Source organism: Onychostoma macrolepis, chromosome 11 (assembly GCF_012432095.1).
Source record: "Onychostoma macrolepis isolate SWU-2019 chromosome 11, ASM1243209v1, whole genome shotgun sequence".
Classification (NCBI taxonomy): Eukaryota; Metazoa; Chordata; class Actinopteri; order Cypriniformes; family Cyprinidae; genus Onychostoma; species Onychostoma macrolepis.
The window spans coordinates 20,795,405-20,811,398 of NC_081165.1; the positions used below are offsets into that span (position 1 = coordinate 20,795,405).

General features: G+C 36.1%; 1 protein-coding gene across 6 annotated transcripts in view; it reads right to left on the reverse strand.

The window, feature by feature from the left end:
• prickle2b (prickle homolog 2b) overlaps nucleotides 1-15,994 on the reverse strand; it is a 106,755-nt gene that overhangs the window by 6,974 nt on the left and 83,787 nt on the right. For 5 of the 6 annotated variants that reach the window (XM_058791407.1, XM_058791406.1, XM_058791408.1 and 2 more), the window contains one exon: nucleotides 4,427-4,610. In XM_058791407.1, the coding sequence (XP_058647390.1) occupies nucleotides 4,427-4,610 (184 nt within the window). Of the gene's footprint in view, nucleotides 1-4,426; nucleotides 4,611-10,892; nucleotides 11,536-15,994 lie in introns of those variants that run through there. The other variant, XM_058791409.1, reaches the window with a different exon arrangement.

The window sequence follows — 15,994 nt, forward strand, 5'->3', positions numbered from 1 at the left end:
TTGATTTTGGTTCATGGGTAAATAAATTAATAATAAATTAATTTATTATTACAATCAATCAATTACAACTCGTTTGAGTGGATTTTACACAGTTTGTTAATTAAACTAAAGTCTGAAACTGAGGGGTGACTTATTTTGACATGATTTATGTTAAGAAATTAATAATAATATTGAAATAAATACAATTTAAAGCAAATAATAAAGCACCAGCAAGTTTCAGAGCTCACACACTTGGGTGTCTCAGTCACAAACACGGGTGGAATTTCTACATCCCTGTTGTTGTTAACCCCTTCCCCCCAACGTCCTTGCCTTTCACACACAGCTATAACAGTCAGAGTGATTTATGGATGAGCAATGCATGAGTTAATGGAATCGGCTCCTTCTATCCCCCCAGACGTGCTTATATGGAGGACCCTTTATCTCAAAATAATAAGAATGTATGACCAGAGCTCATCCCAACTTAATTAGCCATATGAGGTTTCCATTTTTTTGGACAAAATAGACATTATCACAGTTGTCTATTTAACATAATGAAATTGAACTGTAATTATATCACACATTGCATTTTGTAATTGGCCAAATAATGAGAACACAAGTCTGCATTACACAATAATATAATTGTCTATTGACTCGCGGCTGGAGTATTTTTTTTGGACAGCAAACAGGCCAGGGAGGAATCCAGGCTTAGGAGGAGCCATAATAAGGTCCTGCAGCCTCAGACCACCCATCCAAACCTATTACACAGATTTGATGGCCTAATGGCTTAATCTGATATATAGCAGGGGCCATCTGCCTCTGTCACACATAACATATAAACTGCAAGGAATAAGAAACAGTGCTAAAGAGCAACTGAGAACTGCAATGAAACGGACCATGAAATAAAACACATGCAAGCAGCATTTTTCACTATGACCGAACATAGCTGCAACAACTGTTATTAAAACCAAAACTATTCCTTTTTTTAAAACTAAAATAATAAAACAAATATGAGAAGAAAAACTTCAAGAATAAAAAAAAACTAGGATTTTGATCTTTTTTTGAATAAAAAAAAAACACACTTGGATTTTGGCACTTGGGTAATTAAACGAAAACGTAAAAATAGAAATGTTTGAAACGAAAACTAATTAAAAATGACAAAGCACTTAAGAAAATTGCAAAAACTTCAATTAAAAATAAAGAAGAATTTACAAGAAGAAATTACAGACATTAAGGCCAATTACCTGAGCTATAAACAACATGTGACCCAATTAAGCTGCAGAAAAACAAAAATTGCATCATTACTCTGATGTACACAAATTGCAGTTTCGTTTGGTGCCACTAGGGGTGCAAATATTAAACCTTCGCCTTTAAAGATCAACATAAATGTGGTATGACTCTACATTACCTGTGTTTTTACAGAGCAGTGTGAATGACTGATATGTAAAGACACGGATGAAATATTGTTCATCTCAGAGTCCCATCAAAATGTGTTTTTACAAGGAGCAGGAAACATTTGGGATACATTCTGAAACAAAATCATCAGCTTCTTCGGTGAGGCGTGGGATTTGTTTTCAGAGCTCCGTCCATCTCCGGTGTTTAATGCCTCCCTGTAATAAGGAGCTGTCTCTTTAAACGAGCTGATGGCTCTTCTGTTGCTTGTGTTGGCCAGTATGGTGTCAGCAAGGGGTTTCTGAAGGACTCGTGCAGAGGTTCTTTTGGGATGGCTGAAAATTTCACGAAACACCAACTGTGGTCTGGTCCTGGTAAATTACAGTGCAGACATCCAACAATAACATGCTCCCCGGGCCAGCAAAAGAACTGTTGTGACGCAGTGATCAGAAGGACATGGACCCACAGCCCAAAGCACTCACACAGAGGAACAGCTTGTGGAAATAACTATAATCAGCAGGAAGGGATCTGGCAACCCGCCCTGGTGTCAAGGGACCTGGCAACTGCATTTTGCGTCAGACAGAGAGAGGGTGAACAAAATGCAAATGCTCTTGATTTGAGGGCAAACTAACCAGAGCCCAAACAGCTGTTTTCCATTGAATAAATAAAGGCAGTGCTTTAGAGAAAGAAGGCATAGCATACGTTGGATGACACAGTAAATCTGCACCATAATTTGTTGATGAAAAAAAAAAAATCCTATATGTTATTTGAACAATAATCAAGTTTTAAATGAACTGGCTTCACATTCACATTCACTAGCACTAACATCTAGGGCTGCGACACAAATTTCCTGATTCACAAATTCTTGATTCAATTTGATTTAAATTATAATATACATTTGGCAGTGTTTCAAACTGATTCAAACCAGTGACTCATCTTTTTTAAATATTCATTAAAATAACTGGTTAATAAGATTATTTTGTATTAGGTATCCAGCTCATTCTATATGTTTTTGATTCACTATGAAGAACCAACTCATTAGAATCATTTGTATGAGCAACTGAACAACACTGTTTATGCTGTATATTTTTGAGTCATTTGTTTGTAAATCGGCTACACTGATCACATAGTATGTCACTGATTAACTGTAAAGAACCAGCTCATAAAAGCGATTCATTCTGGAAATTGAGATACACTAAGTTGTACAATATTTACTGAAAATAACTCATTTGTCCAGGAATCGGCCTACAGTGGTTACGGGACATAATTGTTTTGTATGCAGCCCATCTGGAATATACAGCAGGTATAACAGTATATTTAGGAAAAGAGGAAAAAGATCTGTAGCAAGTAGAGCTGCTTAGATGACTCAGAATGATGGACCAATACATTTCTTAGCAGCAAATTGGATTATACGAGTAATTCCACTCAAGTGAGTATTTGAGAACACATGTAAGTGTCAGAGAGATTTTGGAAACAAACATGGTTGGTGTCTTCACTGCAAAGCCCAAATTTTAAAATATTTGTTGGATAATGATTTTAGCGCAGATGTTCCCACTTTCAAATGAATCTGGTACAAAAACTGTTTTTTCCCTTGCAGCCAACATAATAAGTTTCTGGAAACTTACAGCAAAACATGCTTTCTTGTTCTAAACCAGATCCCAAATGTTCTGTAACGCATAGCAGAGCTGCCATCTTATCTTATTATGGATGTGGATGGCCTAAATTTTCACTCTATGTCTAAGCAAAGCTAATTTGTCATGGCCTGAGGTAATAACTGTCTCTGGGTGAAACTGCAGACACCAGCTTTCAAAGCACAGAGAAAGGCATAATTAATAGCTTGCTAATAACATGCATGGACACCGAGTTCTTGTATCCCAGCAACTTCCTCCCATCCATCTGCCTGAATTGTGAAAAACTGACTTAAACCAGAGCCTCTACAAACCAAGGGTTCTTGGAATATAGCCTAGAGAACCATTTATCTGTGAAACATAGGAGATTCTACTATATATACTGACTACCATCATTTTTATCAAGTATTTATGATAAACAAGAGATGAAAGAAAAAATGTCTGCCAGCAGTCCTTCCTAGATAAGATTATTCAGACAGGCAAATGTGAATAAATAAACCAGAATTGATCAGATGCACATCATGTGGCCTCCAAAGACCCAATACAGTCTATAGCCGTTGCAGTTGGTGGAGGTGCTTTATTGCTTATTGACCCGCTTTGCTGTTGCATTAACAAGACTTTCTTTCAGTTCATCGAGACAATTAAACTCACATCTATAAATGATTTCACAGGCTCATAAAGAGTTCTACACACACACACTGGTGCCTAATAAACCCCATACACCAACCTTCTACAGCCGAGAATTGCTATAGTAACAAAATGAGAGATGAGAGAATGAGAGATCATAAAGAGACATTCATCTCAAAGGTATTTCAATTCTGAACATTTAAAACCTTGTGAAATTTCATGCAGAATGCCTCAATGCTTCTTCAAACATCCCAATGAAAATAAAAACTACATTGTTAACAAACTGCATTGCATTTATCAACCCAGTAAATTGTTTTTTTTTTTAAAGTCATTTATGCTCACCGAGGATTTATTTGATTGAAAATACAGTAAAAACAGTAATACTATGAAATATGATTTCATAACCTAACCCTAACTTTATTTTAATATATTTAATTTATGGCAAAGCTGATTTTTCAACAGCCTTCACTCCAGTCTTCAGTGTCACACGATCCTTTAGAAATCATTCTAATATGCTGATCACTGACATTTCTTTTTATCAATGTTAAAAACATTTGTGCTGCTCAATATTTTTGTGGAAACCCTGATATATTTTTCCAGGGTTCTTTTTTTTCTTTTTTTTTTTAGAAAAGTAGAAAGTTCAAAAGCATTTTATTTATTTATTTATTTTTACACTGTCACTTCTGATCAATTTAACACATTTTTACAGAATAAAAGCACTAATTTCTTAAAAATAAACAAACACACTCTTTTAAATAGTACTGCAAGTCTGATTTGGGTACAGGGTGGAAAAATGTGTTTACCTGTTCGGGTTTGAGTCCGGGCGGTACCCAGGCATACTCCTCCAGAGCACAGCCTGAGTCATCATCGGATGTAGAGTTCCTCTGGAAGTCGTACATCAGCTTGGTCACAGTCTTCTCCATCTCTAGTGGCATGACGGTCACAACATGCTCCTCACGAGGGCACTTACAGTGGAGACAGATTTTCCTAAAATAGCAAAGAAAACAAATGTTTAAAAAAATAAATATTTAAATAGTACACCGTGCCATTTGTTTAATTTAAAAGAAAAAAAAAATCTAGTTTGGTTAGACATTAGACCCTTGAATGGACAGTTTACTCCAACTTCCATTTATTTTTCACATTTCACATTAATATATTGTCTTATAAAAATAAGCTCTTCATCCTGAGTTGTCCAAGTCAACTCTGTAAACAATTTTATCTGGTTATGTCTTTATGGTAAAATAAGTTTGGTATATACATTTAAAATAAAGTAAACTTACATGTCAGAATTTTCTGAATAAAATCACATTAACAGCAATTTAGATGCATTTTTGACATTTAAACACTTATTTCTCAGCTCCCTCAAACAGTAAACTCATTTAACACAACAAAGAATGAGCGATAAATGAGTCGCACACAACAAATTGACTTTGTGGTAATATCTCAAGTTACAATTAAGCCTCTCGAGCAACTCTCCCACACAGCTTTTCTCTTTTTATTCATTTGCTTTGTCAATCAACATATCCACATTTGGTTAGAACCAGAAGCAGCCCAAAGATTCCAACAAAAACCCTCAACAAGTCCAATGACTCATGTCACGATGAAACACACACTCCACCAGTCAAACACGCAGCGTCTGGTTAGCGTCCAGACAAGCAGACACAGGCGTCACGTTCTGCCAAAACCACACTTTCTGAGCACGTCGGCCAGTTGGTCAGATTAACCATCCTCTTAGACCAAAGGAAGAGAAAACAAGCCGCCCACTTAGGGCCAATCCCATTAGCACCTCAGAGGCCTGACAGGCTGTAAGGTGTCAAAGACAGACACCGGCCAGTAACACAATGATTGAGTGACGTTTTCGTGTCGGCCAGATGGTTAACTTAAGGACATGTTTAATCTATAGAATCATCTACGTCAAAGAACTCTAGTTGCTATGGAAGCAAGACAGAAAAAAAAATAAGAGTCTATTGGTTCAGTTTAAGTCATCAGCAGATCTGTGTCATCATGCTTCTATTGTCCTAAGGATATGAAGCGTGAGTCATGGTATTTCTTCTACAAGCTTGCAATTGACATGTCTAAACCATCAAGAGCATTAACAAGCACTTAAATGTAAGATTTCATTCGGATTAAAACAATTATTTGTCTTTTCCAAATTTCACAGAAATATTCACCAGTCCTGTTTTTGTTATCTGACTAACAGACCTAGATAATGGAACTGCAGCTTGGATTTATCTAGCACACATACATGGCCTTGGCATTGTGCAATTGCTTCGAAAGAGAGGTGACACGCACCATTTTAGGAACGTACTTATTACAATTATTCAAATACTCAGCTTAACTACACTAAAAGCCACTGTGACTCAATTATAACTATAACACAGTTACAGATTCCCAAACAGGGGTTTTTAAACTGCTTCCAGGGGGCTACACAGATCAATTTTGATTATGCCTCGTTAAACCTGTTCAAATGTTTGGGGTCAGTACAATTTTTGTCAAGACGTCTTTTCTGCTCCACAAGGCTGGTGTTGTGCTGCTTATTGTTTTTACATTTAAATAATCAGAATTCTTTCATGAATACAAATTTAAAAGAACATGATTTATGTCTAATATAAATCTTTTGTAACATTATAAATGTCTTTTGAAGTGCTAATTTCTTTAAAAAAAAAAAAAAAAACACTTTTGAATGGTAGTGTACTCTTTTTACATGAAATTCATATCTTCCTATTAAAATTTCCAGCAATGACTGTTTTCATTTGAGAATGTTATTTCATACTAGTTGAGTCTCTAAAAAAACACCATACAAAGACTTGTTAAACATCCCATCTGGACTTAATTTACGAATGAATTCTGTTAGGTCTCAGGGAAAGTTTCTCTATGACTGCCTGCAGAAAACACACAACCTCAGGTGTCTCATTATAACGGCCACTTTAATAACATTAAAGTCACGATGCAACAAAAGTAGCAGCAGACTCTTTCATATTGTGATGTAGATCCCAGCGAAATGGAGTATCTGAAAAAATGCAGGGACTTGATTTCAATGCGAGCTTGCAGTCTATTTTACATAATGAGTGAGTTTTGTGAGATCAAAAAGACTGGCATGTGTCACCCGAGAGTAGTCCACTGTTTCACCGGATGATCTAGTTACGGGAATGGATGAATTGCTTACAACAGTATCAATAACTTGCATTTAGAAAAAAGATAATAATAATAATAATAATAATAATGCTAGCAAATAACATTCCAGTAAAATAAAACTCAAAAGAAAAACATTCCTTCGTGTCAATGAAGGGGTACTTACTAATAGGGACTATGGGGGTACATGAGACAAAAACGGGTTGAGAAACACAGGCCTAGAACACAATAGTTCACTTATAAATATTTAAGATGAAGAAAACAAAAACAACCTATAAAAGGATAAAGTGCTTTAAAACCTGCATGAACCTCAAGTAGTTTAAAAGCATCTCTTTGAATCAAAATGAAAGACTCAGACTAGATAGGAGGTTCTGTGGGAGGTAACAGTGAGCAGACTTATATATAGGCCATGCAGCTGGTCTCTCTGCAGTTCCAACACCCTTGAGCAAGGACAATTCACCTGCATTACTTGATGGTGGCAACTTCACAACTCGCTTTAATATTGAACAATCACAGGAACATTGAGGCCCTCACAAACAGTCCATCAGTGAATACCAAACACTGTTAAGAAACTCATCCAGTCTCTTCAACAGTGCTTGGTCTTTCTGCAGGGCATATCAACTAAAGGGCGGAAAACAAAAACAACAAAAAAAGCACTACAAAGAAATCCGGCACTCTTGGGAAGTGTAGTCTTTTACCAGATCATTTTATCTGGTCATAACTATTAATGCATGCATATCTGGAACGGATGAACCCATTTAGCCACATTGAGATTTCTGGGATTACTATAAAAGAGTTCCATGGAGATGCTGGTCTGGTCCAGATAAATGAACTGGACAAAAATGAGGTCACCGTAACTCCCTTCTCAACCACACAGAACGGATTGAGTCAAACTCTTTCCATGTTTTGACATGCATCGCACATGACTGCAAATTCCAGGCTCAATACCACTCCACGGTCCATTGATAATGCATTTCCAATCATCTAAATGTGATTTGAATTAAAAAGGATGCTGGGTTGCAACTATGCATGCTGATTTCATTACAAACGTCATGCTAAGACCAAGTCAGTGTGATCCGCTAGCCTGCACTGAGAGCCTTTAGAAAGGATTTGTCCTACATAGCAAATATGGAAGACTGGGAATGTAATCTAGGGATGACACAGAAGGTTGTTATGCCCCTGAGGCATCCAGGCGGAACAGGGTAAATGTGATTTATGATCTGATCGGACAATTGCTTATTGTGGGTTAATCATTGCATTTTTAAATTGTTCAGACAACAACAGATGTGGACTTATTGTTAGCTTGAGGGAAACTTATCCCCTTAAAAACGAGGCCCATGCCACCACCAGACTATCTCATCTAATTCTTTTTAACAATAGCCTATGGCTAAACACAGTGGCATTGTCATCTTTAATTGTCAACTGCCATTTTAAAAAAGTGAGAAACCAGGTCTGTTGTAGCCAGGGTTATTATTGTAAACTAAAACTAAAACCATATATATATTTAAAAAAAAAAATCTGTTATTTGAAATGAAAGCATTAGCTGAAATAAAATAAATAAAAATAAACAAAATTACTAAAACGTTAACAAATTTAAAATAAAAAAAAACGAATTCAAAATACTATTATTGTATCTCAATAATGGTAAAATAACACTGGTTGTAGCTTTTGCAAAATTCCAGTCTCTGATGAGGCTCCCAGGCTTTTCCATGGCATCATTCCGGATGAATTAAACAAGCTTTTTAAAGGGCAACACACAGTAGAGAAGCTGGTCACAGCTGGGTACTAGTGAAAACCAATTCACCATCTACTCTCTCACTTATCTATTGTGTATATGCAACTGTATATACTTTTCCCACATTAAACATTGGTGACCGCTTTTTGAATCTGTTGATTTCATATTGAAAGCATAGTTTTGTGATATTGACTGAGTTTGTGCTTCAATAATATAGAATACAAGACAGCTGTATTCACAGGGAGACCTTACTGTAGTCACATTTCTGAGTCTTCATGACTTTAAAAGCTCCCGTAATGTAAACACTGACACAAGTAATAGAAACAAGACAACACTCATGACTGATGACCTACTACTATATGAACTTAGGTAAATAAATCAATTATTGAAAGAAAAAGAAATCAGTTTAATGGAGGCTGCTTCAAATGGACGAGGGGTGCAGGAGGAAGCGATATTGATTTAATCGAAATAGTGCTGTAAAAGATGATGAATTCAGCCCAGAGTGACATCCCATTGACAGCAAGCAAGCGAAGCATCAAAACAGTAATGGAAAGCAGAGACATTCGGCATATTGTTTTTTTGATGGTTAAAAATTGATACAGCTATTTTTACTTTATCGAGTAATTGCAACACAATGTCATCCTGGACAGCTAAATATGTTTAACCAACTGCTTCTTACGCATTGACGAAACGCAATCATTGTAACCATATATCCATTATGTTTTATTTGTAACATTTCTGATCTTCAGCTTTTACCTTTCACGCATCTGTAAAATGCACGGCCTACTCCAAAAGCTCCTAAGGCCTGTTCACACCAAGAACAATAATTACAAAGATAACTATAACGATGACTCTATTAATACACGTTCCGTTTATTATATGTGTGAATGTCGAACTGATCTTGTTGTCTGTCGCTTTAAATTCCCGAGTGAATTCCGATTGGCTGTCAATTTCATCGTTCATCAGCAACATAAAATCAAAATTCTGAAAGTGATCTCAATTCATTACCATTACAGCTGTGGCATGGACTTTCCTATGGAAGCCCGTTTCTGCCACTGAAGAAAAGAAAAAGGTAATCGTGACTTTCTCACAATTCTGACTTTTTTCTCATAATTGCGCGATACAAACTCGCAATTCTGACTTTTGCGAGTTTATATCTCACAATTCTGAGGAAAAAAGTCAGAATAGCAAGAAAAAAAGTCAGAATTGCGAGTTTTTGAGGGGGGGGGGGGGGAAACTGATATATTCTCAGAATTGCGAGTTTTTATCTCACAATTCTGACTTTATAACTTGCAATTGCATGTTATAAAGTCAGAATTGCGAGATATAAAATATCTCGATTTCATAGATATAAACTCGCAATTCTGAGAGAAAAAAGTCAGAATAGAAAAAAAATCGTAATTCTGACTTTATAACTCACAATTGTGAGTTTATATCACGCAATTGCGAAAAAAAAGTCAGAATTGCGAATTTTTATCTCGCAATTCTGACTTTATAACTCACAATTGCGAGTTTATATTTCACAATTCTGTGAAAAAAATCTGAATTGTTAGATAAAGTCGCAATAACTTTTTATTTTTTATTCAGTGGCGGAAACGGGCTTCCATACTTTCCTATTCTCACAGAATTAAAAAGATTATAAAAACGTTGTAGTCATAGTTATAATTCTTGGTGTGAACGGGCCTTTACAGTGAGCATATTAACGATTCGCGTCAAATAGCATAAGTCCGAAATTGACTGTTCTCGGTTCAATAAATTGTTAACTTGAGAACCGCCTGCACCGATTCGTGAACTAATCATTCAGCCAGGTTTCATGACCCTGGTCAACCAATTCACTAAAAAGATCCGACTCATAAGAACGATTCACTGACGAATCGCGTAGCTTCGTAATAAACTACGATCTGCAAACGCGAGAAGCGCGAGTGTAAGATATGTGGGGTGAGGAAAAACCCCTTGTACGAATTCAACAGCAGCTGTCTGGGTTTTCTTTCTCTGTTGGGTATTATTCTCCACTTTGTCCCTTCATGTGTTAAAACACCACCAAACAAAGGCTTAATCCGACTAACTGGAACAGGTCAACTAGCAATGACTGAAGATACAAGGTAACAATGAAAAGTTGTAGCCTATTCATTTCGGTCTTTAACAGCCATTTTCATCTTGTTAGATGAAATCAAAGACGTATAAAAAGGTAAACCCCACAAAAGACTGCTCTCCAATAACAGTATTTTAACAGACGCGTAGATAAGTAAAGTGAACCAACCTCAAGAAAACCAGGATCTGCGTTTGATTTAGAAAATTAAGTTTATGGATCAACTTTTTGGAATACCTCGACCACATCACGCAGCGAACGCAGAATTCAGACCGCAGACCCGATTAAAGCAACAGAGAGCCACAACGCTTACCTTTTACCCTGAACGAAGATAAGAGAGTTTGATGTCTTCCGTCGTGAATCGATCAAAGCACGGGCTACACATCTCCAGCATGAAAAGCGATCAGTTCAGTTGGCGCACTTTCACTTCTCCAGTCTCCACAAACAAGCGCTCGCCTCGATCCGCACGGCTTTGTCAAGCACTACTGGCCAGCATTAGTTCGTCCAAAGGTGTCGTCCGGGAAAGACATGCCTCAAGCTTCGATGCTTTTGATAAACCATCTATAATAACGCGAAAGCACGAAGCGTCCCCGCAGATCCAGCGCGATTCTCCGTGATAGTTCCACCAGCAGCACTCAGGAGCAGCCTGCGCTTCTCGTCAATAACAGGCTATGAGAGCTCAGTGAACCGTGGCTTGGACTCGACTGGCTCGTTGTTCGCTCTGCCCACTCGAGCTTGTGAATGGTAATGAGCGTCCATGATGTCAGCAAGTCAACGTTCCTACATTAGTTTAATTAGCGATGTGAATAGCTGCTGTTGTTGGAATCATTTACATGCAAATCAGTCACTTTCCCTCCAACTGTAGAGACCCCAAGCAATACACGGATTTCACAAGGCAAAAGGTAGCTGAGGAGGGGAAAGAACGCTGTTTAGGCTATATGTAAATGATGTGGTACTGTACCTTCAGAGGTTTTGTGATATTTATAAACTGTAGGCCTATGTGTGATGCATTAGCTTAACTTCATTTCCATATAAACAAATTTTTTTTTCTGATGCCAAATTTTCCTTTATTACATTATAAAAGTCTCTTTTTAAATTGTTAGTTTCCCCTACAGCTTACCACAGAGCACATCTGCACATATCTCACAGAACTTTATGCATAAAAATTATGCACAGTTTGCAAGATTAAAGGGGTGCAGTTATTTCATTATTTACCGCATGACACATTTGACCTACGCTCCCCTTATCTGAAATTTTTCAGTGAGTAAAAAAGACCACCAAAAACCAACACAGAGGATTCATAGATGATGCTTAACAGCATGAGCTACGCCTGGTTGGGTGAATCAATACTCCTAGAAAAGCCTTCTCACAACACCAGTTTGCAACAAAGAGGGGAAAACAAGAATTCAACAACAGAGGTTAAATTACTTAATAAAACGTCTATAAATCTATTTAAATGCAGCTGGCTCTTTAACTTCCAGGTGGCTTAAGTCGTTGGTGTGGATGTGCATCCATCTAAGAAGGGTATCTCTTATTGGACTGCGCTTCTCATTTCAGCCTGAGCCAAACCCCTACACACACAGTAGTATCAATTACCCCCGTCCCAGTGCTTTAGGCTTTGGAGTAACACGCACTGACAGCCACAAGCTCACTGACATGCCTGGCCACAAGCCTACGCTGCTATAGAAATCCAGTAAACACAGTGCTCTCCAAGTCATGAGGCTGATTGGCTTTTTTTATGATCACATTTATAGGTGTGTGTTAAATCACAGTATTCTGCCTGTCTAACATCAAACAACAACAATACAACCTGAAGTGCATGCATCCAAAGAAGCACAGTGCAGTTGAAGGCACAACAGTTTTAACCTTGAATTCACCTTCATACCAGTGTTATTTTAGTATTATTCATAGTTTTTATAGATCTTTTGAATTTTTATATTTTCAGTTTATTTAAATTTTTATTTTTTTTTAGTAATTTTGTTATTGACATTTTTATTAGCTATGTAGATTTAATTTATATATCAGATTCAGATTTGTTTTATTAATTTTCAGTAAATTTTAGGTTTTTACATCTAATATTTATATTTTATTTTAATTAACCTGTTAATTGGTTTACTAGAAGTTACAAATTAACATAGACTGGCGAATGTAATGTTTAACTGTAAATGTTTAACATTGCATTCTATGATTGTATGTAATTTTACTGTAATATACTTATACTGTCAAATTTATTTTTGGACTTTAAAACTATGAATTACCATATAATTTAAAGTGAAAACAGTTTTTATTAATATTTTGAATTAGATTTTTATTGAAATATCTGTTTTCAATTGACATTGTGTTACTTTTAGCCATTTATTATTTATTTTTTTATATATTACCATTTAGGTTGAATTTTAGTTAAAGTTTATGATTTATTAGTCAGTCATTTTAGTGCTTCAGCTTGATTTTATTTTAGTTAGTTGCCAAGACAACATTTCTAATTTTTACATCTAATATTTGTGTTTTATTTCAGCTTTACTTCACTTAAAAATGTTTTATTCATTTTAGTTTTATGTTTATTTAATTTTTTATTTATGTTTTATTTTATTTGTAAATTTGGTTCTGTTTGAATAAGAAATGCAAAGGTGCAAAGAAATGGATGTCATTTAATTTCATGAAGGCACCACACCCCCTTTTAGCAAAAATGCTGATGGCTATCATTCCAAGTCAACACTGGGGCAGCTGTACAGCTCAACAGCTGATTGCAGAGGAATGCTTACATCTCTTTTTCTGGTGTGACCTCAGGATGAGATAACCAAATTCCATCTGGGGAATGGGCTTCAAGAAATCAAGGTACAGCAAACCACCTCCTCCGCTTTCAGTGCAGTTTATTTATTTATTTTTTTGCTGTAGGCAATTCTAATATTCTGATTATAGAGTTGTTTTTAATATAATCCATGCCTTGGATTAGTTTTATGCCTGGACGTTCTTCTCGCATGTCGGGTTGAATTACATGGGGAAACAAATGCGGTATATGTGTGATTGGTGGTATAAAAAAAGTTAAATTCTTTTCATGGGTTACAACAGAAACTTTGCTTGAAATTCAGTTTGCATTGGAGTTTTGTTAACTATTTACAGCCTGCACATGTGAAGAAAGGGAAGAAAAGACAGGCTGTGTAATACATTAAGCGATCCAGAGCTGCATTGGGACCCTGAGCTCCTGTATGACCTTGTGGATTAGCTGGCTATTTCTGCCCCACTTCTTCCACTCTGAAAGGGCTCTTCACTGTACGGAAGTACTGCTGTGCCACATCCATCAAAGCATCAGATTAAAGGGAGGACAGCAGCTGCAGAGCACGATGGGAAGTTTTCTGAGCCATCCACATGCATTTTTCTGACTCAACCCAGAAGTGGAGCACATTTGCTTTGACAGTAGTGAGGAAGTTTTTTACCGCACTGAAGAGTTACAAGTGGCTATACAACATGACACATGGACTATTATATTGTACATTTAATGGCGCACTTGGCTTGTTTTAAGATGGAACAATAAAGTGCCTCTAAAAATACCCAAAGCATTCGAGCAGCACTGATGATTCATCTACTCCAAACATTTCTCTCTCTCCCTCTCTTTTTTCTCTCTATCTCTCTATCTTGCACATAGCAATCATATGCACGAACATAAACCTGTGCTTTCAGTCAGAACAATGTGAGGGGGCTGGGTCAGTGACTCTCAAAGGGTCTTACATCACATTCCGGGGCCCATTTCACTGAACTTCCATTCATTCACTACTAGAAGATCCACTCAGAGATGGTTGTAGGTGTTACATCCCACAGAACAGTCATGTTATTTCTCACAAAATACACAGGAGATGGTCTTGCCAGTGGTCTTTTTATAAAGTTAAGAACTATATGCACTTAAATTGGCATGATGTTGTCAGCAAGCTACTGAAATCCTTGAAGTTTTAGTAAAGACAAGAATATATAAATTGCACTTTAAAAATGCTACAATAAAAAAATAAAAATAAAAAATGCTTAATGCTTAACTAATTTACCTTGCCATATATGGTGAAAGCTGTAAATGGTTTAGCATCGCATTTTAATGTAATTTTACTGTAAATACTCATGATGTTTATTGCATTACCATCACATTAGCCTATGTGTAATTTTACTGTAAAATACAGCCAAATTAATGGGTTTTGCATGTTAAAACTACAAATTACCATATAATATATGGTGGAGAAAAAAAAAAACAGAAAAAAAAAAAACAGTAAAAGGACATTACCCTGCATGACACATACCATATATGATTTTGTTTTATATTTATCATTTTGTTCTTTGTCATTTTGTTATCAGTAATGTACATTAGCGTGTTTTGTGACCATTTTCTGTTAATTGGTAAATGTTTATTGCATTATTTTTGTATCATCATGGTGTTTTGACCATGTTTTATGGAAAGACCACTCACAATAAACTGATTCATCGTGTGGCTTTTTTATTGTGCCACCTGTATTATTTTGGTAAAAAGCAGGTAAAAAAGTAGACTGGTAAATTCAATAATTTTTGATGAAACATATGGTTGTAAATTGTGCAATATGGCACCAATATGCCATATATTATGGAGATGCTTGGTATTAACAGGATTTTTAAAGTAGGGTAAATGTACCCAATTAAGCACACTTCCATTTTTGAGATCAAATTATAAAAACAAAACATAATTTATTATCCTACTTGATGTCTTAACCAATTGATGTGTTTGTTATTATATACCTCCTATAATTTGAAGTCAATCAGATCATTGCACACTGAGATATGAGTCTCCATGTGTTCACGCTGTCTGGCGGCCATTTTGAAAGCTGTCTAAAAACTTTCACCAAAAGAGGAGCCCCATAAATGTGTGTTTTTTTTTTTTAGATGTTTAAGCCTTTATTTTGGGTAAGTTTCACTACTTATTGTAACATTAAGAGATTAATGTTCAGACCTTTGCATATTATAACCTGGAACTCGGATGTGGGAAATAATTACATTAGATCCAAAAGATAGTTTTAGCAACATCGCGCAGATGCTACAGAACACAGTTAGCTGAGTTAGCTGTATAAGATTGTGTGCTACGCTAACATATTACTTCACAGGCATTACTGGCTTGTACTTTTACATCCATAATATTATAAATTGACAGTTTATTGCTGGTCTGTGGTTTTACAGTGCTGTAAATTTTAAAGACTTCATATTATTTTAAGGTGAGCTTAAAGGGTGCACTTCTATGAAAATCACACAGCTTCAGTGACATCAATAAGAAAAATAATTTCATAGATATTGTTAATAATAGTTGTTCGTATTAAAATATGTATGAACTTAATACATGACCTATACTATATATTTTTGCAAAATCGACTTGAATGCCTTGTTGCTTGATTTTAGTGTTCTGTTTTTTTT